Raw genomic sequence first — 27,413 nt, 5'->3', positions numbered from 1 at the left:
ACTCCACCGCCTCCCCTTTGGACTCCAGTTCTGCAGATGGCAATTAGTTTCTGATGCTGTGCCCATTTGACTGTTATTGATGTGTAGGGCTTAATTGTGAGCATTGATTGGAGCTCGGTGACCAGTGGTGTTCCACAGGGATCTGTTCTGGGACCTCTGCTCTTTGTGATTTTTATAAATGACTTGGATGAGGAAGTGGAAGGCTGGGTTAGCAAGTTTGCCGATGACACGAAGGTTGCTAGAGTTGTGGATAGTGTGGAAGGCTGTTGTAGGTTGCAACGGGACATTGACAGGAAGCAGAGCTGGGCTGAGAAGTGGCAGATGGAGTTCAACCTGGAAAAGTGTGAAGTGATTCATTTTGGAAGGTCGGATTTGAATGCAGAATACAGGCTTAAAGACAGGATTCTTGGCAGTGTGGAGGAACAGAGGGATCTTGGGGTCCATGTCCATAGATCGCTCAAAGTTGCCACCCAAGTTGATAGGGTTGTTAAGAAGGCGTATGGTGTGTTGGCTTTCATTAACAGGGGGATTGAGTTTAAGAGCCGCGAGGTTTTGCTGCAGCTCTATAAAGCCCTGGTTAGACCACACTTGGAATATTGTGTTGAGTTCTGGTCGCCTCATTATAGGAAGGATGTGGAAGCTTTAGAGAGGGTGCAGAGGAGATTTACCAGGATGCTGCCTGGACTGGAGGGCATGTCTTACAAACAAAGGTTGGGGGTGCTAGGGCTTTTCTCATTGGAGCGAAGAAGGATGAGAGGTGACTTGATAGAGGGGTACAAGATGATGCGAGGCATAGATAGAATGGATAGCCAGAGACTTTTTCCCAGGGCGGAAAGGGCTATCAGCAGGGGGCATAATTTTAAGGTAATTGGAGGAAGGTTTCGGGGAGATGTCAGAGGTAGGTTCTTTACACAGAGAGTGGTGGGTGCGTGGAATGCACTGCCAGCGGTGGTAGTAGAAGCAGATACACTAGGGACATTTAAGCGACTCTTGGATAGGTACATGGATGATAGTAGTATGAAGGGTATGTAGGTAGTTTGATCCTAGAGTAGGTTAAATGTTCGGCACAACATTGTGGGCCGAAGGGCCTGCACTGTGCTGTACTGTTCTATGTTCTATTAGTGGCTGTTCAAAGAACAGTACAGCACAGGAACAGGCCATTCGGCCCTCCAAGCCTGCGCCGATCTTGATGCCTGCCTAAACTAACACCCTCTGCACTTCCGGCGCCCATATCTCTCTATTCCCTTCCTATTCATATATTTGTCAAGATGTCTCTTAAACGTCGCTATCGCTTCCACTACCTCCCCTGGCAGCAAGTTCCAGGCACTCACCACCCTCTATGTAAAAAAACTTGCCTCGCACATCCCCTCTAAACTTTGCCCCTCGCACCTTAAACCTATGTCCCCTAGTAACTGACTCTTCCACCCTGGGAAAAAGCTTCTGACTATCCACTCTGTCCATGCCTCTCATAACTTTGTAAACCTCTATCATGTCGCCCCTCCACCTCTGTCGTTCCAGTGAAAACAATCCGAGTTTATCCAACCTCTCCTCATAGCTAATGCCCTCCAGACCAGGCAACATCCTGGTAAACCTCCTCTGCACCCTCTCCAAAGCCTCCACGTCCTTCTGGTAGTGTGGCGACCAGAATTGGACGCAATATTCGAAGTGTGGCCTAACTAAGGTTCTGTACAGCTGCAACATGACTTGCCAATTTGAATACTCTATGCCCCGACCGATGAAGGCAAGCATGCCTTCTTGACTACCTTATCCACCTGTGTTGCCACTTTGTGACCTGTGGACCTGTACGCCCAGATCTCTCTGCCTGTCAATACTCCTAAGGGTTCTGCCATTTACTGTATACCTCCCACCTGCATTAGACCTTCCAAAATGCATTACCTCACATTTGTCCAGATTGAACTCGACAGTAGAAGTATCACAGCCAAGTTTGATCCATTTCTTACCTGCTGCAAAAGCATGCAGGCTCATTCGTACTTGCGCATGGGCACTTTCAGCACACATCGTGGGTAGTGATCTGGAGTCATTGGCATTTTTCCTCCCAGTGCCATCATGGCTGAAGTCACCAGGATTAATTCTGGGAGCTTCCTATTCTGGCTCAGTTACTCACCTGTGTAACTCTGCTGATACATTGAAGTCCCTGCTAGATTGGTCATTGTCAAGTTATTGTGTCAAGTTCGCACAATTTATCTGTTAATTATTGGAAAAGCCGTCAAAGTTCAGCTTTGTCACATAGCCAAATGTTAGCCACTCCAGGTATATCTTCCTGCCCTCTGAAATGTTCTTCTTTATTTATTTATTTTTTTATTTATTTAGAGAACAGCACTGAAACAGGCCCTTCGGCCCACCGAGTCTGTGCCGACCAACAACCACCCATTTATACTCACCCTGCAGTGATCCCATATTCCCTACCACCTACCTACACTAGGGGCAATTTACAATGGCCAATTTTACCTATCATCTGCAAGTTTTTGGCAGTGGGAGGAAACCGGAGCACCCGGCGAAAACCCACGTGGTCACAAAGAGAACTTGCAAACTCCGCACAGGCAGTATCCAGAATTGAGCCCGGGTCCCTGGAGCTGTGAGGCTGCGGTTTTCCAAACCACCTTTCCTGAACACATGATGTTGGTCTGTGGCATCCTCTTGGTGCTCTCTTTCTGTTTTTGCCTTGTTCCCTATAGAACACAAGGAACATGGCTGATATTTATATAAAGTCTAATTATAATTTCTCATCCTTATTGGGTTGGGCATAACTGTTGAAAAAAGAGGGCTGAGTCCAATTGTAAATTGGATAACTATTGTTAAAATGCAATGAACCAGTTACTGCAGTTAGTAAATTTGAATAATCTGACTCCCGTGTGCCACTCAATCCATTCAATCAAGCCAAAAAGAATTCACTTTTTTGTGTTGTAGTCGAAAAAACATATTGGCAAATTGTCCCATTTACAGGAGGAAGCAGCATTGCTCAGATTTGCATCATTGATATTTTTATTTTTTTATTATTTTATTTAGCGATTCAGCACTGAAACAGGCCCTTTGGCCCACCGAGACCGTGCCGACCACCAACCACCCATTTATACTAATCCTACATTATTCCCATTACCCTCTCACATCCCTATCTTCCCTCAATTCCCCTACCACCTACCTATACTAGGGGCAATTTATAGTGACCAATTTACCTATCAACCTGCAAGTGTTTGGCTGTGGGAGGAAACTGGAGCAGCTGGCGAAAACCCATGCGGTCACGGAGAACTTGCAAACTCCACGCAGGCAGTACCCAGAATTTCTGAACATACTTGATATAAATTGGGTCTCGTACAATTCGCATTGTCATATTTTCCACTGTGTAAATGCTAGGAGTATTAATACTATAGAAGCCACAGAGGAACCTTTTATAGCAAAGTTATTGCTACATTTTTGCTATTTTCCAGGCTGGGGCCCCACAACAAAATTTTTTGAGACAAAGTATCATGTATTGAAGACCAATGGATGTAGCTCAAGGCCAATTTAATTTACGATATAATTAATTTTGGCTGCAGTCAGATACTTGGAGATGTCAGGCTGCCATTTAAAGTTGCAATGAGTGGAGCATATGTTTAACATACATCACTTGATGACTGTGCCAGCTGTTAACTTCCTGAAGATTGCTCCAGAGGTCCGGTGCCACATCCTTAGGTGGGTAAGTCAGGGACAAATGCCACATGGAGCCAAACAATTAAAGTAAGCTTAATTTAACAAGATCACATGTGAAGTAATGATCTTTCTAGTTAGTGATCAAATGTGTTATACTGTCTGCCAACATACAGTTCCATTTTATTATACTGTCTGCCAACGTACAGTTCAATTTTTCTGCATGTGTTGCTGCTTCAGGAGCTTAATGGACTGTGAAGTATATGGACAAGGTTTGGAATAGTATTTTTAGTGTCAAAATTAAGCTGTGTATTTAACCTTGTTTGAAGTTTTGCATTTTCGGAAACATAGGGCTGAATTTTAATCTGCAAAAGCACAAAGTTTGGGTGCGGGTGGAGGGTGAAAATTGCAAAGTTGGCCCTGCGTCGGCAAGCCAGCGCCGAACCACTAACTTCTGCATTTGACTTTTTATTTTTAATTTTTATTTTATTTAAGAGATACAGCACTGAAACAGGCCCTTCGGCCCACCGAGTCTGTGCCGACCATCAACCACCCATTTATACTAATCCTACACTAATCCCATATTCCTACCACATCCCCACCTGTCTATTCCCCTACCACCTACCTATACCAGGGGCAATTTATAATGGCCAATTTACCTATCAATCTGTAAGTCTTTTGGTGGTGGGAGGAAACCGGAGTACCCGGCGAAAACCCACGCCGACACAGGGAGAACTTGCAAACTCCACACAGGCAGTACCCAGAATTGAACCCGGGTCGCTGGAGCGGCGGTGCTAACCAATGCGCCGCCCCCCTTGTGTGTGTTAGGCCGTGTCTGTGCAACATCCTCAGGAGAGGTGGATATGCTAATTACCCAGTTAGAACGATGTTGACACTGTTTTCGGTTTAACGTCTGGTCCGTGTGTTTCTTGGGCTTTCTGAAACTCATAAGCAAAACAAGGTAGAGGACACCGCAGCAATTTGATTCGGCTGAAACAATATGCTAATGAACATTTAGTACTCTCAGCCATTTTCTTACCTGCTAGTGGGAAAGGGTTTTTTCACAGTACTTTTGATAGATTTACAATTTGCAGGTTATATTCAACACTTTGGAGATTTACTGTTGTCACACTAAGATGCGTGCTGCTTATGCTGCCTTAGATTGAACATCAGATGAGGGCCAAGGTGACCAGCAGCAGATTACTGCACAGCAGAAAGGAGACAGCTCATAGGAGGCACTACCCACAAAACAGGGTCTGCAAGCAGTGGCTCAGTTTCCTTGACACATCTGAATACCAGTGTCTTGGGAGGCTCAGGATGTCATGCCAGGTGGTGGCAGACATCTGTAGCTTCCTAGAAAAACACCTGCTGCCTGTTGGATCGGCTGAAATGTGTTACCAGTTACCTGGGCTGACAGGTATGTCAGCTTTGCCACCAATGGTGCCAGTCAGAATGACATTGTGACTCTGGCTGACTTGTCACATGTACAGGGAATCATTGACTACACAGACATGGCAATCCAGGCATCCACCCCCCCCCCCCCCCCTCCAGAACAACCAGGACTATTTGTCAACTGCAAGGGCTTCACTCTATCAAGGTGCAGCTGTTCTGCAACCAGCAAAGGATGTTCATGCAGGTGGGCACATGATTCCCTGTCAACTGCCGCTTTAGTTCTGCAGCAGTCCAAGCTCCCCAATCCCTTCAGATCTCAAAGCAGGTGTTGGAGACGAGGGATACCAACTGCAAACATGGGTCGTGACACCCGTCAGCAATCTGAACACTGAAACCCAACAGCACTGCAATGAATGCTATATTGCCACCAGACGTGTGATTGAACAGGCCATTGGCATGGTGAATATGTGACTCAGTACTACCAGACAGGCTGTCCACAATGGTCGTGGTTTGCTGCACTCTGCACAATGTTGCACTACAGCAAGGTTTGGACCTGTAGAAGGAGCAAGGCGAAGACCTCAGATCCTCCTCAGATGATTTGGAAGGGGAGGAGGAGGATAATGAGGGCAGTGTATCCCAAGCTGCTCATGTTGCTGCATGGCTCTTATTAATGTAAAATTCACTTCGGTTGCACCAGTGCACCCATGTCACCAGAAAATGCAGTTGCACTCTTTTCACCCCCCCCCCACACACTCCCCATGTCACTGACACAAAGCAGTCCTGCATGGCCTTATTTGGTTGGCGAATATGATAGTCCATCATGCGGGCCACTCTATCCATGGAAGAAGACATCTTCTCATTGGCATATGACCATCTCATGCTCGAAGTGGAGTTGTGGCGAGTCCACTTTGAAGGCCTGTCAGTACATGCTGCTGCTCAATGGTTCTCTCCTTTGGCCCTGAGGTACATCATCTGTGCCCAGCTGAGCAGAGCTTATGGAGCAACAGATTACGCAAAAAATGGTCGGATTCTGAGAAGTGTAGAGGAACTTTTTGAGTGCATGTCCACAGATCCCTGAAGGTAGCAGGACAGGTAGCAGAAGGCAAATGGGATACTTTCCTTTATTGGCCAAAGCCTAGAGTATAGGAGGTTATGCTAGAACTGTATAAAACAGGGGCGGCGCAGTGGTTAGCACCGCAGCCTCACAGCTCCAGCGACCCGGGTTCGGTTCTGGGTCCTGCCTGTGCAGAGTTTGCAAGTTCTCCCTGTGAGCGCGTGGGTTTCCGCCAGGTGCTCCGATTTCCTCCCACAGCCAAAGACTTGCTGGTTGATAGGTAAATTGGCCATTGTAAATTGCCCCTAGTGTAGGTAGGTGGTCGGAGAATGGTTACCGGGCTACAGACCAGAACTGGAAGGTGGGATTAGGCTGGATAGTTATCCTTGGCTGGCATGGACACGATAAGTCAAATGTCCTCCTTTCTGTTTCTATTTTTCTATGTCCCTGTTTCCACCATCTGCTCTTGCTCACTTGTGAGAATCACTAGGTGAAAACCATATTTGCCTTCCTGATTCCACCCAAGTGAGTATCTGAGCCGTAGTAGGCTTGACGAGGCAGCGTGAGGAGGTGGTAATGATGTGCGTAACAGTATGCAGGGGAATGTGCCATTATACTCACTTTTCTTGGCCTGCTTAGGTCATTAAAGAGCTTTCTGCACTGAATCCAGGAGTGTGACACCACACTCCTGCAGCTGATCACCTCCACTACTTCCAGCCATGCCTTCTTGGTCTCATCTGCAGGCCTCTTCATCCATTTGATAGTGGACAGTATATCTCTCTCACTCCTCACAAGCCTCCAGCAGCACATCCAGGGAAATGTTGCTGAAACTAGGCACAAACTTTGCCAGTATGAAATCCATTCTGCCACTCCTTTCTTCCAAGATCCTTCAATTTACATGTTTGGCGTGTCTTTATAAACATGGGAGTGGAGATTACATCATGCGAATCCCTGTTGCTGGTGCTGATTATAATTTTACTTCCGTGTTTCCTGTTCATTGAATTTAAAAAGCCACCTGACAGATGCACTTCTCTTAAGACCAGGCTTCATGTCCTTTTCAATCCCCCCCCCCCCACCACCTCCTTTGCTGTCAGCGAAATTGAAATCGTGGCCATAAATCTCAATGTGAAGTCTTCATACTGTAGTCTTCAGCTGGCACGATGGATACAGAACTGGCTCGGTCGTAGAAGGGTGCTTTTCTGAATGGAGGGCTGTGACTAGTGGTGTTCCGCAGGGATCAGTGCTGGGACCTTTGCTGTTTGTAGTATATATAAATGATTTGGAGGAACATGTAGCTGGTCTGATTAGTCAACTGCAGGATTAGTAAGTTTGCGGACGACACAAAGGTTGGTGGAGTTGCGGATAGTGATGAAGATTGTCAGAGGATACAGCAGGATATAGATCGGTTGGAGACTTGGGCGGAGAAATGGCAGATGGAGTTTAATCCGGACAAATGTGAGGTAATGCATTTTGGAAGGTCTAATGCAGGTGGGAGGTATACAGTAAATGGCAGAACCCTTAGTAGTATTGACAGGCAGAGAGATCTGGGCATACAGGTCCACAGGTCACTGAAAGTGGCAACGCAGGTGGATAAGGTAGTCAAGAAGGTATACGGCATGCTTGCCTTCATTGGTCGGGGCATAGAGTATAAAAATAGGCAAGTCATGCTGCAGCTGTACAGAACCTTAGTTAGGCCACACTTGGAATATTGTGTACAATTCTGGTCGCCACACTACCAGAAGGATGTGAAGGCTTTGGAGAGGGTACAGAAGAGGTTTACCAGGATGTTGCCTGGTCTAGAGGGTATTAGCTATGAGGAGAGGTTGGATAAACTGGGATTGTTTTTCACTGTAACGACAGAGGTGGAGGGGGGACCTGATAGAGGTTTACAAAATTATGAGTGGCACGGACAGAGTGGATAAGTCAGAATCTTTTTCCCAGGTGGAAGAGTCAGTTACTAGGGGACATAGGTTTAAGGTGCGAGGGGCAAAGTTTAGAGGGGATGTGCAAGGCAAGTTTTTTTTTTACACAGAGGGTGGTGAGTGCCTGGAACTTGCTGCTGGGGGAGGTGGTGGAAGCAGGTACGATAACAACGTTTAAGAGGCATCTTGACAAATACATGAATAGGATGGGAATAGAGTGATACGGACCCCAGAAGTGCAGAAGATTTTGGTTTAGACAGGCATCGTGATCGGCGCAGGCTTGGAGGGCCGAATGGCCTGTTCCTGTGCTGTACTGTTCTTCTTTTTCTTTTCTGATATGTTTCTGAATGTTAATACTACTTTTTAGAAGTAGCTTATAACATCAGTTGCATACTGAAGATGTATCTGGAATAGTAAAAGAGTCACAGTCATTATGGCACAGAAGGAGGCCATTTGGCCCATCGAGTCCATGCTGGCTGTTTGTACAGCAGTCCAGTCAGTCCAATTCCCCCACTTTATCCCCATAGTCCTGCAAGTTTATTTCCCTCAAGTGCCCATCCAGTTTCTTTTTGAAATTATCGATCGTCTCTACTTTGACCACCTTCGTAGGTAACGAGTTCCAGGTCATTACCACTCGCTATGTACCTCCCCTTGAATCTCTTGCCCAAAACCTTAAATCTGTGTTCCCTGATCCTTGTATGAGAACAGCTTTTCTTTATCTACCTTATCTAAACATATCTTAAACGTGTATGCTTCTGTTGAATCTCCTCTCAATCTCCATTGTTCCAAGGACAGCAATCCCATTTTCACCAAACGAACCTTGTAGCTAAAATCCATCATCCCTGAACCATTCTGGTAACTCTCCTCTGCACCCTCTCAGGGACCCTCACATCCTTCCCAAAGGGTGGTGACCTGAACTGGATGCAGTACTCTAGTTGTAGCCTAGTCAAAACCTTTAAAAAGGTTCAGCATCACCTCCCTGATGAAAGGGCACAGACCTGAAATGTTAACTCTGCTTCTCTCTCCATAGATGCTGCCAGACCAGCTGAGTATTTCCAGTACTCCCTTGTTATTTCAGCATCACCTCCCTTTTTCTATAACTCAATACCACTATTTACGAAGCCCAAGATTTTAATCTGCTTTGCTAATTACTCTCCATATATCCTGCTACCTTCAAAGACCTGTAGACATGAACTCCAGGTCCTTCTGTCCTGTGACTCTTTAGAACTATGCCATTCAGTCTACATTTCCTCCTGTATCCCTTCAGCCAACATGCATCACTTCACACCTCTCCGTACCACTCGCCTGCCCATTCTGCTAGCCTATCTGTCCTGTTGCAGTTGATGCGGATCATTCTCTCTGTTTGCCACACCTCCAAGTTTGGTATCAGCAGCAGATTTTGAAATTTTACCCCATATTCCAATATCCAAGTCATTTATATGTAGCAAAAAAAGCAGTGGTCCAGCACTGGCCCTTAGGGAACGCCACTGTCTGCCATTATCTGAAAAACAGGTATTTACTACGACTCGCTGTTTTCTGTCCTTAAGCCAATTTTTTAAATCCACGCTGACACTGCCCTTCCAATTCTATGAGCCTTAGTTTTGTTAATCAGCCTTTTATGTACTTTGTCAAACGCTTTCTTAAAATCTATATGGACAACATCCACTGTGATCCCTTCATCAACCCACTGTTACTTGATCTAAAAATTCAAATAGGCGATCGTGTTTGATTTAATCTTTTACAAATCAGTCCCTGCTCTCCTTAACTAACTCAAACCTCTCCAAGTGCCTTTTGATCTTTTATTTTTGTTTCCTGATTATTGATTCTAAAACCTTACCCACCACTGATAAACTGACCAGTTTGTAGTTACATAAAAGCATAAAAAACATAGGAATGTCCTTCAGCCTTTTCTGCACAATCTTTGACACCTCCCCTGTATCTAGCGAAGATTGGAAGAGGATGGCAAGCCGTTCCGCTATCTCCTCTCCTACTTCTTTCAGCAAACTGTGATGCATGCCAACCAGACCAGGCAACTCATCCACTCCAAGCACAGCCAGCCTTTCCAATACATCTGCCTTTCGATTTTCACCCCATCCATACCTTAACTGTCTCACTTCTACCGATATTTGTCAGCATCCTCTTCTTTAATAAGTACTTTGTAACAGTATTATAGCCTTGCCATGTGCCTCGAAGCATAAATCATCCTCTTTGTGTCCAATCGGCCCTACCCCACCTCTGACTAATTGCTTACTATTTACATGCCGGTAGAAGATTTTTGGGTTCCCGTTTATGTTAACTGTTCTTCTGCTCTCATATACTCTCTTTGCCAGTCTTATTTTCCTCTTCACATCTCCTCTTACAGTGTTTCACCTGGTTCTCACTTGAACAATTCACCTGACATGCATCATACACCCTCTTTTTTTCTGTTTCATCATATTCTCCATCTCTCTCATCATCCAAAGAACCCTGGCATTGGTTTTTTCACATTTCGCTGTTTTTGTAATGTACCTAATCTGTACCTCACCCATTGTTCCATTACGGTTTTTCCTATCAGTCTTTGGTTCCATTTTACCCTGGCTAGATCCACTCTCATCCCATTGAAATTAGCCCTCTTCTAATTTAGAAGTTACATAGAAACATAGAAAATAGGAGCAGGAGTAGACCATTCAGCCCTTCGAGCCAGCTCCGCCATTCATTATGATCATGGCTGATCATCCAACACAGTAACTTGTTCCCGCTTTCGCCCATATCCTTTGATCCCTTTCGCCCCAAGAGCAATATCTAACTCCTTCTTGAAAACATACAATGTTTTGGCCTCAACTGCTTTCTGTGGTAGCGAATTCCATAGGCTCACCACTCTCTGGGTGAAGCAATTTCTCGTCATCTCAGTCCTGAAAGGTTTGCTCTGTATCCTTAGACTATGACCCCTGGTTCTGAACTTCCGCACCATCGGGAACATCCTTCATGCATCTACCCTGTAAAGTCCTGTTAGAATTTTATAGGCTTCTACGAGATCCCCCCTCACTCTTCTGAACTCCAATGAATATAATCCTAACCGACTCAATCTCTCCTCCTATGTCAATCCTGCCATCCCAGGAATCAGCCTAGTAAATCTTCATTGCGCTCCCTCGATAGCAAGAACATCCTTCCTCAGATAAGGAGACCAAAACTGCACATAATATTCCAGGTGTGGCCTCACCAAGGCCCTGTATAATTGCAGCAAGACATCCTTGCTCCTGTACTCGAATCCTCTCGCTATGAAGGCCAACATACCATTTGTTTTTGCTACCAAAGTGGATAACATCACATTTATTATACTGTATCTACCATGCATTAGCCCACTCACTCAACTTGTCCAAATCACCCTGAAGCCCCTCTGCATCCTCCTCACAACTCGCCCTCCCATCCAGTTTTGTGTCATCTGCAAATTTGGAGATATTACTTTTAGTTCCCTCATCTAAATTATTAATATATATTGTGAATAGCTGGGGTCCTAGCACCAATTCCTGTGGTACCCCACTAGTCACTGCCTGCCATTCAGAAAAAGACCCATTTATTCCTACTCCTTGTTTCCTGTCTGCCCACCAATTTTCTATCCATCGTAATACACTACCCCCAATCCCATGCGATTTAATTTTACACGCTAATCTCTCACACTAAAGCCTTCTGAAAGTCCAAATAAACCACATCCACTGGCTCCCCCTCATCAACTCTACATACTAGTTACATCCTCGAAAAATTCTGGTAGATTTGTCAAGCATGATTTCACTTTCGTAAATCCATGCTGACTCTGTCCAATTGTACCGCTGTTCTCCAAGTGCTCTGCTATAAAATCTTTGATAATGGACTCTAGAATTTTCCCCACTACCAATATCAGGCTGACTGGTCTATAATTCCCTGTTTTCTCTCTCCCTCCCTTTTTAAATAGTGGGATTACATTAGCTACCTTCCAATCTGTAGGAATTGTTCCAGAATCTTGGAAGATGACCACCAATGCATCCACTATTTCTAGGGCCACTTCCTTAAGTACTCTGGGATGTAGATTATCAGGCCCTGGGGATTTATCAGCCTTCAGTCCCATCAATTTCCCCAACACCATTTCTCTACTAATACTGATTTCCTTCAGTTCCTCTATCTTACTAAACTGTGTTCCCCAACATTTCTGGTATATTTGTGTCCTCCTTTGTGAAGACAGAACCAAAGTATGCATTTAGTTGGTCAGCCATTTCTTTGTTCCCCATAATAAATTCCCCTGTTTCTGACTGTAAGGGACTTACATTTGTCTTCAGTAATCTTTTTCTCTTCACATACCTGTAGTAACCTTTATAGTCAGTTTTTATGTTCCCCGCAAGCTTACTCGAGTACTCATTTCCCCCTCCTTAATCAATCCCTTGGTCCTCCTTTGCTGAATTCTAAACTGCTCCTAATGCTCAGGTTTGTTGTTTTTTCTGGCGAATTTATATGCCTCTTCCTTGGATCTAATGCTATCTCTAATTTCCCTTGTAAGCCATGGTTTGGCTGCCTTTCTCATTTTACTTTTGCGCCAGACAGGGATAGACGATTGTTGCAGTTCATCCATGCGCTCTCTGAATGTTTGCCATTGCCTATCCACCATCATCCCTTTAAGTAAGGTTTCCCAATCCATCATAGCCAACTTGCACCTCATACCTTGGTAGTTTTCTTTGAGGATTAAGGACTCTAGTCTCAGAATCAACTACGTCACTCTCCATCTTGATGAAGAATTCTATCATAATATGGTCGCTCATCCCCAAGGGGTCTCGCACAACTAGATTGTCAATTATTCCCCTCTCATTATACAATACCCAGTCTAGGATGGCCTGTTCTCTAGTTGGTTCTTCACCGTCTTTGTCCAGAAAACGATCCCATATACAGTCCATGAATTCCTCCTCTACGGTATTGTGACGAATTTGATTTGCCCAATCTATATGCAGATTAACTCACCCATAATTACAGATGTTCCTTTATTGCATGCATCTCTAATTTCCTGTTTAATGCCATTCCCAACATCACCACTGCAGTTTTGGGGTCTATATACAACCCCCACTGACGTTGTTTGCCCCTTAGTGTTTCTCAGCTCTACCCATACAGATTCCACAGCATCAGAGCTAATATCCTTCCTCACTATTGTGTTAATTTCCTCTTTAACCAGCAATGCAACTCCGGTGCCTTTTGCTTTTTGTCTGTCATACCTAAATACTGAATACCCCTGGATGTTCATTTCCCATCCCTGGTCACCCTGCAGCCATGTCTCCGTAATCCTGACTATATTCTGTCCGTTTACATCTATTTGCGTGATTAATTCATCCACTTTATTGCGAATGCTCTGCGCGTTGAGGCACAAAGCCCTTAAGGCTTGTCTTTTTAACATTACTTGTCCCCTTCCCACTATTTTTCACTGTGGCCCTGTTTCATTCTGGCCCTTGATTTCTCTGCCTATCACTTTTCTTATTCCCCTTACTGTCTTTTGTTCTTGTCTTTGATTCCCCCCTCCTCTGACTCCTTGCAAAGGTTTCCATCCCCCTGCCATTTTAGTTTAAACCCTCCCCAACCACTCTAGCAAATACTCCCCCTCGGACATCAGTCCCAGTCCTGCCCAGGTGTAACCCGTCCAGTTTGTACTGGTCCCACCTCCCCCAGAACCAGTGATAATGTCCCAGGAATCTAAAACCCTCCCCCTCGCACCATCTCTTCACGTATTCATCCGATATATCTTGCTATTTCCAGTCTGACTAGCACTTGGCACTGGTAGTAATCCTGAGATCACTACCTTTTGAGGTCTTACTTTTCAACTTACTTCCTAACTCCCTATATTCTGCTTTTAGGACCTCATCCTTTTTTTTTACCTACGTTGTTTGTACCAATGTGTACTACGACCACTGGCCCTTCAGAATGTCCTGTAACGGCTCTGAGACATCCTTGACCCTAGTACCAGGGAGGCAACATACCATCCTGGAGTCTCTTTTGCGGCCACAGAAACGCCTAGCTATTCCCCTTACAATTGAATCCCCTATAACTATTGCATTCCCACACTTTTTACTCTTCCCCTGTACAGCAGAGCCAACCGTGGTGCAACGAATTGGGCTGTTGCTGTTACTGCTTTCCCCTGAGAGGCCATTCCCCCCAACAGTATCCAAAGCAGTATCCCTGTTTTGCAGGGGAATAGCCACAGGAGATTCCTGCACTGCCTGCCTAATTCTCTTGCTCTGCCTGTTGGTCACCCATTCCCTTCCTGCCTGTGGTATCTGAGCCTGCGGTGTGACCACCTCTCTATACGTGCTATCCACTATGCTCTCCGCCTCGCGGATGCTCCACAGCGTCCCCAGCCGCCACTCCGGCTCTGAAACCCGGGCTTCCAGGAGCTGCAGCTGGAGACACCCTGCAAACATGCTGGTCCTGGGCACTGGAATTGTTCCTGGCTTCCCACATAGAGCATGAGCAGCCCACCACAGCTTTGAGCTCTCCTGCCATGACTTAACCCTTTAAATTAAACCTTTTAAAAGATGCTTCAGAGGGTGCTTCTTCCCTGGTCCTCATTACTACAGAACTCCCTAAAAAACGTTACTTACTATATGAAAATAGACTGTAGACCTTTCTTACCTTAGTTATTAAGCCAGCTATTTAGAACTATTTCCTAACAGCAGTTACTCACCGACCAATCACCTTGCAGCTTTTCTGTGATGTCACTGGTGATGTTTTTTTCAAACACTCCGGATTGTGTCTGTGTTTATCCTCCCAGGTCCGCTCCGCTCTTGTAGGTAAGTGCGGGCCTCAAGCCTCAGGCTAGATTTATCCTCTCCCTCTCCGATGCCGATTCCTCCCAGGTCCGCTCCGCTCTTCCAAGTAAGTTCTACTTTAGATCGTAAAAGCAAAATGCTGCAGATGCTGGAAATCTGAAATAAAAAGAGAAAGTGCTGGAAATACTCAGGGCAGGCAGCATCTGGGGAGAGAGAAGCAGAGGTAACCTTTCAGGTCTGTGACCTTTCATCAGAACTGGCAAACGTTAGAAAATAATTAGGTTTTAAGCAAGTGAAGGTGTGGGGAGGTGGTTGGTGGGGAAGAGAACAAAAGGGAAGGTGTGTGATAGGGCAGAGGACACGAGAAATTAAATAACAAAGCTGCTATGGGACAAAGGCAAACTGTGTGTTAATACTTGTGAAAGACAAAGCATTAGTCCAGAGAGAATAATGAGCAGCTTTGTCTACATGAAAAACAGGTGCATGATTAAAAAATAAAATAAAATAAATTTTTCTTTTTAAAAAGCCAGTCATGCTCTAAAATTATTCAAGTCCTTGTTTAGCCTGCAAAGCTGTAGAGTTATTATGCCATTAACAGTCTCTATGGACTAATGCTTTGTCTTTCACCACAAGCATTAATACTGTTTGCCTTTGTCCCATGACAGCTTTGTTATTTAACCTCTCCTGCCCTCTGTCCTATCACACACCTTCCCTTTTGTTCCCTTCCCCACCAAACCACCCCCCCCCCCCCACCACCACTTCACTTACTTAAAACCTAATTATTTTCTAACCTTTACCAATTCTGATGAAAGGTCACAGACCTGAAACGTTAACTCTGCTTCTCTCTCCGCTGGTGCTGCCTGACCTGCTGATTATTTCCAGCACTTTCTGCTTTTATTTCTACTTTAGATTGTTCCTTGCTCTTCTCCATTACTAATCATTATGATATGATGATTGCTTTTATCCAAGTGTTCCCCCACAGTCACTTAGCCCACCTCATTTGTCACCACCAGATCCAGTAATGCCTCCTTTCTAGCTGGACTGAGAACATACTGGTCAAGGAAGTCTCCTGGACACATTTCAGAAATTCCTCTCCTTCTTTACTCTAGCATTATCCCAATTGATATTTGGGTAAGTAAAGACCCCAAGATCGCCATTCTATAATTCTTACACATCTCTGATTTCTCTGCAGATTTGCTCTTCTATCTCTCTTTCGCTATTCGGAAGCCTATAGAATACCCCCAGCAGCATGTTCACACCCTTTTTGCTTCTAAGCTCTAACCAAATGTGTTCTGTCCTTGCTCTCTCAATGACATCCTCTGTTTCCAACACTGCAATATCTTTAATTAGTACTGCCACCCCATCTCTTTTTCTCATTCCTCATCTTTTCTGAGCACTTTGTATCCTTGAGCATTATGCACCCAATCTGCACTATTTTTAAGCCACGTTTCTGTTATTGTCATTATATCATGTTCCCACGTGGCTATTTGTACTTGTAGCTCAGCATCTTTGTGAATTGTGCATTTACATATATGCATTCTAAGCCTGTCTTTGTATTCCTCACAGTCCTTCTTAATCTGCTGCTCTCTAATATGGTACGACTTCCATCTCTCGTGCTATCCAGCACTCACTCCTTTATGCACCTTATTCCTCCTTTCTACTTCTGTATGCTGATGCCCATCCTCTTGCCAATTTAGGTTAAACTCTCCCTTCCTGCAAGGACATTGGTCCCAGTCCTGTTGAGGTGCAACCCGTCCCTTTTGAATTGGTGCCTCCGGCCCCAGAACTGGTCCCAATGTCCCAAGAATCTGAAGCCCTCCCTCCTGCACCATGCCTGAAGTCTCCCCCGATGCCCCCCTGCCATCTTCCTATTTCTATTCTTGCTGGAGTGCAGCACTTAAAGTAATCCAGAGATTATTACCGAAAAAGTCCTACTTTTTAACTTCCTCCCTGGCTCCTGAAAGTCTGACCACAGGACTTCAATACCTGCGCCCTCTATGTCATTGATACCGACGTGTATCACAACTTCTAGCTCACTATCTTTCTCCCTGCAGAATATTCTGTACCCTCTCCGTGATGTCCTTTACTCTGGTAACAGGGAGGCACCACACTCTACAGTTAGAGAAACACCCGTCTCCCCCCCAACCTTGGAATCTCCTAAAACAACTGCATTTTTACTCTTCGCTGTTTCCTCCAGTGCATTCCCTTGCCCATTTGTGCCATGATCTGGACTTCACTCCTTCAAAGTGTTGTCATTCCCAGCAGTCTCAGAGTGGCGCACACCCCAAAGAATCCTACACCTCCTGCCTGTGCCAACTCTTCTGCATGGTCACCAATCTGCTATCTTGAACACACACTGCCTGTGGGGTGGTTACCACCTAGAATGTGTAGTCCAGGAAACTGAGCGCCTCTGATGCTCCACAGTGACTGCAACTGTTCCTCAAGCTCAGAAATCCTGAGCATGAGCTCAAGCAGCTGAAGATATTTCCTACACACATGGTTCCCCAAGACACATGAAGTGTCCTCAAGTTCCCACATGGCACAGAAATTGCAAGCAACAGGTCTCAACTGCCCATTCGTGATCTAAAAACACTTTCTTATTTTGGAATCTAGTTAGTACCTTGTTTCAACTAATTTTAATTCATGCCTCTGGATCTGCTCTGTGCTAATGCTCTTAATTCACTTACTATAATACTTAGCCCGATTAAAATTTGTAATTTCCTGGATCATAGTTTAAACAAATGCCTTAGTTTAGAGAGAGCAAAAGAGAAATACTCACCATAAGCACTTACCTGCTTTCCTGTGTATACTTTGATTTTTTTTCTAACGCAGTTGGTCCGTTTGAACCCCCAGCTCTTCTACCCCGTCCAGTCTCTCTCAGCTTTTGCTCTCAAAGCTGGTCTTGGGCCTGCTCTGCTGCCGCTCTTTATCCCCCTTCCTGTCTTGCTCAGCTCCCGTTTTCGTTGCGAAAGCTGAGTGAGACAACTTGATACAAACTGTTAAGTTATAATCTCTGCTATCTACTTTGATTCTCCAGTTCCCATTTGTTGAAACACCTCAGTGGCAGGACTTGAAAGGTTTAGCATTTTGTAAAATAATGCTGTAAAATTTTAAACTATTTTGTGATCGGGGAATCTCCTTTATGCTTCCCTGTGATTTGCTGGATTGTTGCAAGACAGTTTATTCTGAACTCCTTGAATCTCCCCTTTGCCTCCCAATGCTCTGCCACTGACCTTCAAGTAGCTGTTTCCAGTCCACTTTGCCCCAAATTATGTTAATTATGTTAAAACTAACAAATTGTGATCGCTGCCATCAAAATGCTCTCCCACTGCCACTCCTTCCACCTGCCCAGCTTCGTTCCAAAACTGCGGCCTCTCTGGTTGGCCTTGCTACTTATTGTCCAAAAATGTTCTCCTGAATGCATCTCTAGAATTCTGCTCCCTTAGTTCCTTTCACACCAAAACTTATCCCAGTTAATATTGGGATATTAAAATCCCCTACTATTACTGCCCTATTGTTTTTGCACTTCTCAGAGATTTGCCTACATATTTACTCTTCCATCTGACTGTTTGGGGTTCTATAGTACACTCCCAGCAGTGTGAGTGCCCCTTTGTTGTTCCTTAGCTCAATCCATATGGCATCATTTGATGATCCTTCAAACATATCATCCTTCCTCACAACTGTAATTGTTTCTTTTACCAAAATTTCCGCCCCCTCCTTTTTATCCCCCTCTCTATCGCTCTGAAAACCCTTCAACCAGGAATGTTGAACTGCCGTTCCTGTCTCTCCTTTAGGCATGTTTCTGTAATTACTATGATATCATACCGTAGGCGTCCCTGCTGTTTTCGGGTGGTTCCCGTGCTTTTCAGGTGTTCCCTGCACTTCGTCCTCGCGTTCAGCTTGGGGTGAAGGATTGGGTTTTTACACTTTTTTCACCTTTTTTTGAGCACAATACCTTTAGAAAATTATTTTAAGCTTTTCAAAGGGTTTTTAAACCAATCCAGCACCGTTGATATTGTGACTCACCTGATCACTGGATTCTACTTTCAGGCCACCATGCTTCAGTGATGCAGCCTGTATTTCCCTCCAGAACAATGACTTGAGTAGTTTGGAATGCCTCACCTGGCCAGTCTCCATCAACAAGACATTAAGGCAATCTTGGGATATTAAACTGTTGGAGACCGATCACTCAAAAGTAATTACTTGAACAATGGATCCTTATGGAGAGAAGAGAAGTCTTAGAAACGTTGCAAGAGAAAATATACTTTGAGCTATCATGTGACAGGACCACAATCTGTGTGCTTTAGGCTGGCTTTTCTCTCTCTGCAGCAGACAAATAACTGGACACTGGTCAGAAGAGACCAAGTGGGATCCCTTTTGGTTCCCCTCTCTCGCTCGCTTGCTTCCCTGCGTGCTCGCTCTCTCGCCTGTCTGCCTGACAAGTTTCAAACTCTGCCTGCTGGCCATGACCGCCTTAGTCTATCATTGCTGCAGACAGAGACCCAGTGAAAGAAACCTTCTGCATCTCCAGGAAAATCCCGAATCTGCAGGCCATCTCTCCAAGCCAGAAGCCTCGAGAATGCACTGCCTGTGGGTGTGGTGGAGGAAGGTTTATTTTGAAGCATTCAAAAAGGAATTAGACAGTGAAATGAAAAGGAAGTGTGCAGGGATGTGGGGGAATGGAACTGAGTGAATTGCTCTTTTGGAGAGCCAGTGCAGCCACGATGGGCTGAATGGCCTCCTTCTGCACTGTTGCAATTCTGTGTTCTGTGATCACTTGGAGTGAGGAAAATCATTATTCTTCAGGATCCTGTTTTATGGTTGTGGAGTCATCACTGGCATTGGCTGTTGTGTTGAACCCAGGTGTTCTCTGAGGGTTGGAACATGGCAGGAGTAAGCCATTCAGCCCCTCGATCCTCTTCCACCATTCAGTGAGATCATAGTTGATCTGTATCCCTAACTCCATTTTAGGCTCTTTGGCTCTACATCCCTTAATGGCTAGCAACAATCTATCAACCTCATGTTCAAAAGTATTAATTGAGCTAGCATCCAAAATTTTTTGTGGCAGAGTGTGCCATACTTCTACGACATTTTGTATGAAAAACTGCTTCCTAACTTCTCTCCTTTCCTCTCCCAAATGACCTGGCTCTGTTTTTAAGTTTATGTCCTCTTGGCTGAAACTCTCCCACCAGCAAAACAAAATTCTTTCTACCCTCTCAACTCCTTTCAAAATCCTCAATCAAATCACTCAGCCTTCTAAATTCCAGAGAATACAAGCCTAGTTTATGTAATCTCTCCTCTTAGTTTGACCCTTGGGCCCTGGTAACATGCGAGTGAATCTGCGCTCCTTCAAGGCTAAAATATCCTTGGTGGTGTGATATTTCCTGTGCAGAGCTACAGAATCAACCCTTTTGCTGCTTCTGTTTTCCTGGAAATGGTGTACATTGGCTGCATCGATTATAGGCATTGAAATTCCATTAACTTCCTTTATTGGGATGAGATTTTAAAAAATACTGGAGCAATAATAGGGGTACCAGGAACTAGTTAATCAGACCCAGTAGGTGAATTTAAAGACTTGAGACAAGGTCAAGCATCTGAGCTTTGATCAGCAAGAGGTCAGAAGGCATTTCATCCAGAAGGTCACAGAAACTGTCCAGGACAGCCATCACCTCTTTTGTGCATCAACTACTTTTTAAGCATGATGTGATTTCTTACATTGTCCATGTTGCAAAACTACTGATTGGTCTAAAATATTTAAAATACTTTTAATGTTGAAGGTATGATTAATTTGCTACACATATTCTAGTGGGGATGATTATAATATTGACTAAGGTTATATTGATCTTTTTGGTTAAATGGAGTTTGTGTGATCTACCTCAAACACTGATGTACTTCAATATTGTGTTTATCCACAGACACCTTACCATCCGGAAGAAATGAGACAACTCAATGTGGATGGGGCAAATGGTATTGGTGCACTAAAGCTTCAGGAACTGGAGCCTTACCTTGAGAAGAAGCTGGTGTTAAAGGTGCATAATGATGGTGCAAGTGGCAAACTCAACTACCTCTGTGGAGCAGATTTTGTAAAGGTTCAGCAGAAGCCACCTCGAGGCAAGTAATAGAATGAAAAGCTTTTGTAAAATGAAATGCATCAATACAAGTTTTCAGCAGGAGGCTGTTCACTTCATCATGCTTTGCCCTGTTGCCTGCCCATAACCTTCTATATTCCTTTGCTTCAAATGTTTGTTGATATTTTCCTTCAAAAGATACAAGTCTCTTTGCTTCAACTATTCCTAATGACAAAGCATTTCGTACAATCATCATAAGGCACAGAAGGCTGCCGTTTGGCCCATCGAGTTCATGCCTAATCTTTGTAGAGCAGTCCAATCAGTCCCATTCCCATGCTTTATACCCACAGCATGTTTATTTCTCTCAAGTGCCCATCCAATGTCCTTTTGAAACTATCTCCTGTTCCACCATCCTCAACAACATGTTCCAGGAATTTATGCTTCAACAACTCTCACTAGGTACAAAAAAAATCCAAACTCCTCTCGAATGTATGATCTAAAGTGACCTACATCACTAACTCCCAAACCACAGCAAATAAACTTCCATATTTACCCTATGAAACCCTTCATAAGGGTGGATGAGGGTAAAGCAGTGGATGTGGTGTATATGGATTTCAGTAAGGCGTTTGATAAGGTTCCCCACGGTAGGCTATTGCAGAAAATACGGAAGTATGGGGTTGAAGGTGATTTAGAGCTTTGGATCAGAAATTGGCTAGCTGAAAGAAGACAGAGGGTGGTGGTTGATGGCAAATGTTCATCCTGGAGTTTAGTTACTAGTGGTGTACCGCAAGGTTCTGTTTTGGGGCCACTGCTGTTTGTCATTTTTATAAATGACCTGGAAGAGGGTGTAGAAGGGTGGGTTCGTAAATTTGCGGATGACACTAAGGTCGGTGGAGTTGTGAATAGTGCCGAAGGATGTTGTAGGGTACAGAGGGACATAGATAGGCTGCAGAGCTGAGCTGAGAGATGGCAAATGGAGTTTAATGCGGAAAAGTGCGAGGTGATTCACTTTGGAAGGAGTAACAGGAATGCAGAGTACTGGGCTAATGGGAAGATTCTTGGTAGTGTAGATGAACAGAGAGATCTTGGTGTCCAGGTGCATAAATCCCTGAAAGTTGCTACCCAGGTTAATAGGGCTGTTAAGAAGGCATATGGTGTGTTAGCTTTTATTAGTAGGGGGATCGAGTTTCGGAGCCACGATGTCATGCTGCAGCTGTACAAAACTCTGGTGAGACCGTACCTGGGGTATTGCGTGCAGCTCTGGTCACCGCATTATAGGAAGGATGTGGAAGCTTTGGAAAGGGTGCAGAGGAGACTTACTAGGATGTTGCCTGGTATGGAGGGAAGGTCTTACGAGGAAAGGCTGAGGGACTTGAGGTTGTTTTCGTTGGAGAGAAGGAGGAGGAGAGGTGACTTAATAGAGACATATAAGATAATCAGAGGGTTAGATAGGGTGGATAGTGAGAGTCTTTTTCCTCGGATGGTGATGGCAAACACGAGGGGACATAGCTTTAAGTTGAGGGGTGATAGATATAGGACAGATATTAGAGGTAGTTTCTTTACTCAGAGAGTAGTAGGGGCGTGGAACGCCCTGCCTGCAACAGTAGTAGACTCTCCAACTTTAAGGGCATTTAAGTGGTCATTGGATAGACATATGGATGAAAATGGAATAGTGTAGGTCAGATGGTTTCACAGGTCGGCGCAACATCGAGGGCCAAAGGGCCTGTACTGCGCTGTAATGTTCTAATTCTAATAATTTTCAAAACTGTAGTTAATTATCCTCTCAACTTTCTCTGCTCCATGAAAACAGCCCCAGTATCCCCAGGCCGTCCTCATAACTACAGTTTTCCATACCCAGTATCAACCTGGTGACTTTACAACTGTACTTTCTCTATGATCTTTCTGTAATGAGTTATCCAAGATACTTCCTGCTTCAATGACTATCCATGCTACATGGAAAATAACTTGGTTTTTTTCTTGACTGCGTTTGCTGACAATGCAACCACTAGGTGGCGCTGCAACAGCACATGCGCAAATGCAGCCTGTGCCACTAAAACATTAAAGTCTGCGACGTCAGGCAGCTGCCAGGACTAAAGATGGCGCTGCTCAAATAATCACACAAAGGAAACCTAAACAGACAGCAGCACACCATGGCCGGGGAGGCAGTGAGAGCGCGGGCCAGGGAGGCAGTGAGAGAGTGAGCGAGCGGGCCGTGGGGTGGGGGCTGAGCAGTCGGGGTGGGGGCGGAGGAGGAGGTGTTCGGCTGTGCTCTCCGCGCTTCTCCACCGCCGGTCTCTGCCCGCGTTACACGATGATGTCATCTGCGCACGCGCCAACCAGTCCTGGCAATGTGGAATGCAGGGCTGCACACGCGCAGAGTAGGAACCAATCTGCGCCTGTGCGGAGTCTGATGACGTCAGCTGCTGGCTGCGTTGTCAATAATCACTTTGTTTTTTCTTTCACTACTTAAACCTTGAACAAAGTGATTCCTGACAACGCATTGGCCCTTCTGACGTCATCAGAGTGCGTCCACATGTGCAGCTGCATCTTGCTAGAACTTAGTGGTGCACGCGCGGGATCACGTCATCACACAGCGATAACCCCATCGTGTATCCGTGCTAGGTCCATCTTCAGGTGTCCAGTCCCTTACTGGGTTGGAGGAAGCGGCTCAATGGGAGACTTTGAGGCTGGAGCTTTCCCCCCTCGCTCCAAGCCTTCGCTTCCTCCTCTCAGCCGCATGCTCGAGACCTCACTGCTCCCCTGGCTGATTGTTCCTTGCTTCGCGCCACCCAGCTCTCCGGCCGCTCGTCCCCCAAGCTGCAAGCTCTAGGCCGCGCCACTTCCCTCCTCTCGGCCTCTCGATCCTGCGTCACCCCTTGCGGCTCACCTTGCTTCTTCGGGCGGCGCCTGGTGTCTGATGAAACGGCGGGGGTAGGGGGCGGGGTGTGAGAGAAGAGAAGCGGTGTGGTCTAGAGCTCGTGGCTGGAAGGGATCGGGGGTGGTGGGGGAGTGAGCAGCCGGAGAGTGGAGTGGAACAATCAGCCGGGGAAGTGGGGGTGGCGGCAGCAGTGAGGTCTGGAACAAGCGGCTGAGGGGATTTGGGGGTGGTGGTGGGGGGGGGTGGGGGGGGGGAGAAAGCGAGTTACCAAGGGGGGAGCGTGGCCAGTTGGGTAGGAGCTAGTAGATGCATTCGGGTGAGATCAGTCCTGGTCAGTCATATAAATGAATTGCAATATCGAATTGGCAGCACATTTTATACTCTGCCCGATTTTCTTTTCCATCTATGGGGGTGCCAATTCACTATCTTTCAATGGAAATTCAATCATAAAATTCCTTTTGTATTGAATAGGATTACTGGAATATTAAATAGATCTGAGGATTACAGTCAGTATCTTATAACTACATAGCATATTACTGGGCTTTCTTCCAACTTAATGTATGGTTAGTTTGCTGGAACGATCTAGCCATAAGCATTTCCTGCGATAAATTGAGCAGCGCCATCTTTAATCCTGGCAGCTGCCTAAATGTCGCAGACACGGATTCCAGTTGAAGAGCCTGCATTTGCGCATGTGTAAGCACTGCGCTACCTAGCGGTTGCATTGTCAGCAAACACAGCCACGATATTATGGCAGGGGTTGATTTAAATAGAGAGGGCGGAGCAGCACCTCCTGATGATATAGAGGGGGTGGTTGCCGCATCCCCGGCAATGGCGTCTGGCGCCATCGCGCAGGCACCGGTGCCATTTTTAAAGGGCTTCAAGCCCTTCAGTAACATTTTAATATTTAAAAGTCCCGGTCTCCGAGCAATAAAAATAGAATTTTATTTCCTCTCCCCCAAAATAAACTATTATTGATATCCCAACTTTCCCCCCGACATTTGTTCCCTTTGAGCCCTTCTCACCATCCCCACAGCCAGTAAAAATTGTTTATCCCGCTCCCCCACCCTTTTGCCCTAAATATTTTATTCCTCCCCCCCTCCCCACCAAGTTCTTGTCTCGGAACTCTGTATGGAGTTCCAAAGGCGAGCGAGGTGCGATTGGCGGACGTAAAATCGGTGAGGAATGGTCATCGCCAGCAGGTAAGTTAATTTACATCTACCTTTTGTTAATTTAAATATCTAGATGAAGGCCCCGCAGGCAGCACCGAGGTCCCCCTGCTGCTGGTAATATGAGGTTGAAAGTTCATCTCAGGGTCACCAAATGTGACACCAAGGGCTGAATTTTACCAGCCCCTCGACGTCGGGGGTCGAGGCGGGCCTCTCCACACAGAATTTTACAGGCCCCTCGCCACAACCCATGATGTCGAGGGGCTGGTAAAATTCAGCCCTTGGTGTCACATTTTTAGATGAACTTCCAACCTCATATCGCTAAGACTGCCTATTTCCACCTCAGGCGTAGCATTACCTGACTTTGCCCGTTTCAGCTCATCTGCTGCTGAAAATGCTCATTCATGCCTTTTTTACCTCTAGACTTGGCAATTCCAGTGCGCTCCTTGCTGGCCTCCCACATTCTACACAGTGGTTAGCACCGCAGCCTCACAGCTCCAGGGACCCGGGTTCGATTCCAGGTACTGCCTGTGTGGAGTTTGCAAGTTCTCCCTGTGTCTGCGTGGGTTTTCTCCGGGTGCTCCGGTTTCCTCCCACAAGCCAAAAGACTTGCAGGTTGATAGGTAAATTGGCCATTATAAATTGTCACTAGTGTAGGTAGGTGGTAGGGAAATATAGGGACAGGTGGGGATGTTTGGTGGGAATGTGGGATTAGTGTAGGATTAGTGTAAATGGGTGGTTGATGTTCGGCACAGACTCGGTGGGCCGAAGGGCCTGTTTCAGTGCTGTATCTCTAATCTAAATCTAATCTACACTCCCTAAACTTGAGGCCATCCAAAACTCTGCTGCCCATATCTTAATTCGCATCAAGTTCCGTTCCCCCATCACCCCTGTGCTCGCTGACCTACATTGGCTCCTGGTCAGGCAACGTACTGATTTTTAAAATTATCATCCTTGTTTTCAAATCCCTCTATGGCCTCCCCCCTCCCTATCTCTGTAATCTTCTGCAGCCCTACAACCCTCTGATATCTGCTATTCTCTAATTCTGGCTTCTTGAGCATTTCAGTTTTTAATTGCTCCACCATTGGTGGCCATGCCTTCAGTTGTCTAGGCCCCAAGCTCTGGAATACCCTTGCTACACCTCTCTGCCTCTCCATCTCAATTTCCTCCTTTAAGACATCCCTTTGACCAAGCTTTTGGTCATTTGATTTGATTTTGATTTGATTTAGAGATAAAGCACTGAAACAGGCCCTTCGGCCCACCTAGTCTGTGTCGACCATTAACCACCCATTTATAATAGTCCTACACTAAGCCCATATTCCTACCACATCCTCACCTGTCCCTATATTCCCCTACCACCTACCTATACTAGGGGCAATTTATAATGGCCAATTTACCTATCAACCAGCAAGTCTTCTGGCTGTGGGAGGAAACCGGAGCACCCGGAGGAAACCCACGCAGACACAGGGAGAACTTGCAAACTCCACACAGGCAGTACCCCGAATTGAACCCGGGTCGCTGGAGCTGTGAGGCTGCGGTGCTAACCACTGCGCCACTTTGCCGCCCGGATCTCCTTTTGTGGCTTGATGTCGCATTTTGTTTTATAATGCTCCTGTGAAACGCCATGGGACGTTTTATTACGTTAAAGGTGCGAAATAAGTTGTTATTGAAATGGGCTTTCCAGATAAAGCATCAATTTAAAATTATTCATGCTGAATATGGTCTTGTTAACATCTGGATCTGGAGAGATTACTGGCTCATTTGTGAAGAATGAGCACATGCCAAAGTCTGTCCCAGTAACTCTGTTCCTAACTCGTTTGTTGCTGTTGGTTACAATTTAAAGACTATCATAATAGATTCCTGTTTGACTAGCTGGATTTGATAAAGGAAGAGGTTGTGTTATTTGGTAATGTAAACATTATGGGCTGCATTGCAATTGAAAAGGATAGTTTCTGTTTAATGTCATAGAGTCAATCCCATTTTCCAGCACTTGGCCCATAGCCTTGTATGCTATGGCGTTTCAAGTGCTCATCTTAATACTTAAACGTTGTGAGGGTTCCTGCCTCGACTACCCCTTCAGGCATGGTGTTCCAGATTCCAACCACTCTCTGGGTGAAAAACGTTTTCCTCAAATCCCCTCTAAACCTCCTGCCCCTTAACTTAAATCTATGTCCTCTAGTTATTGACCCCTCTGCTAAGGGAAAAAGTTTCTTCCTATCTATCCTATCAGTATCCCTCATAATTTTGTATACCTCAATCATGTCCCCCCCCCCCAGCCTTCTCTGCTGTAAGGAAAACAACCCTGGCCTATCCAGTCTCTCTCCATAGCTGAAATGCTCCAGCCCAGGCAACATCCTGGTGAATCTCCTCTGCGCACTCTCCAGTGCAATCACATCCTTCCTATAGTGTGGTGCCCAGAACTGTACACAGTACTCCAGCTGTGGCCAAGCTAGCATTTTATACAGCTCCATCATAACCTCCCTGCTCTTATATTCTATGCATTGGCTAATAAAGGCCATCCTATATTCCTTCC

General features: G+C 45.5%; 1 protein-coding gene across 8 annotated transcripts in view; it reads left to right on the top strand.

Moving 5' to 3' along the window:
- pgm3 (phosphoglucomutase 3) overlaps positions 1-27,413 on the top strand; it is a 134,072-nt gene that overhangs the window by 40,525 nt on the left and 66,134 nt on the right. For all 8 annotated transcript variants that reach the window (XR_010976187.1, XR_010976188.1, XR_010976191.1 and 5 more), the window contains exon 6: positions 20,684-20,879. Coding sequence is in view for 3 of the 8 variants with exons in the window: in XM_068044717.1 (XP_067900818.1) it covers positions 20,684-20,879 (196 nt within the window). In the remaining 5 variants the exon portion in view is untranslated. The remainder of the gene's footprint in view (positions 1-20,683; positions 20,880-27,413) is intronic.

Source organism: Heterodontus francisci, chromosome 13, assembly GCF_036365525.1.
Source record: "Heterodontus francisci isolate sHetFra1 chromosome 13, sHetFra1.hap1, whole genome shotgun sequence".
NCBI lineage: Eukaryota > Metazoa > Chordata > Chondrichthyes > Heterodontiformes > Heterodontidae > Heterodontus > Heterodontus francisci.
The sequence above is the reverse complement of the archived record's forward strand: the minus strand, read 5'-3'. Positions and strand labels throughout refer to the sequence as shown.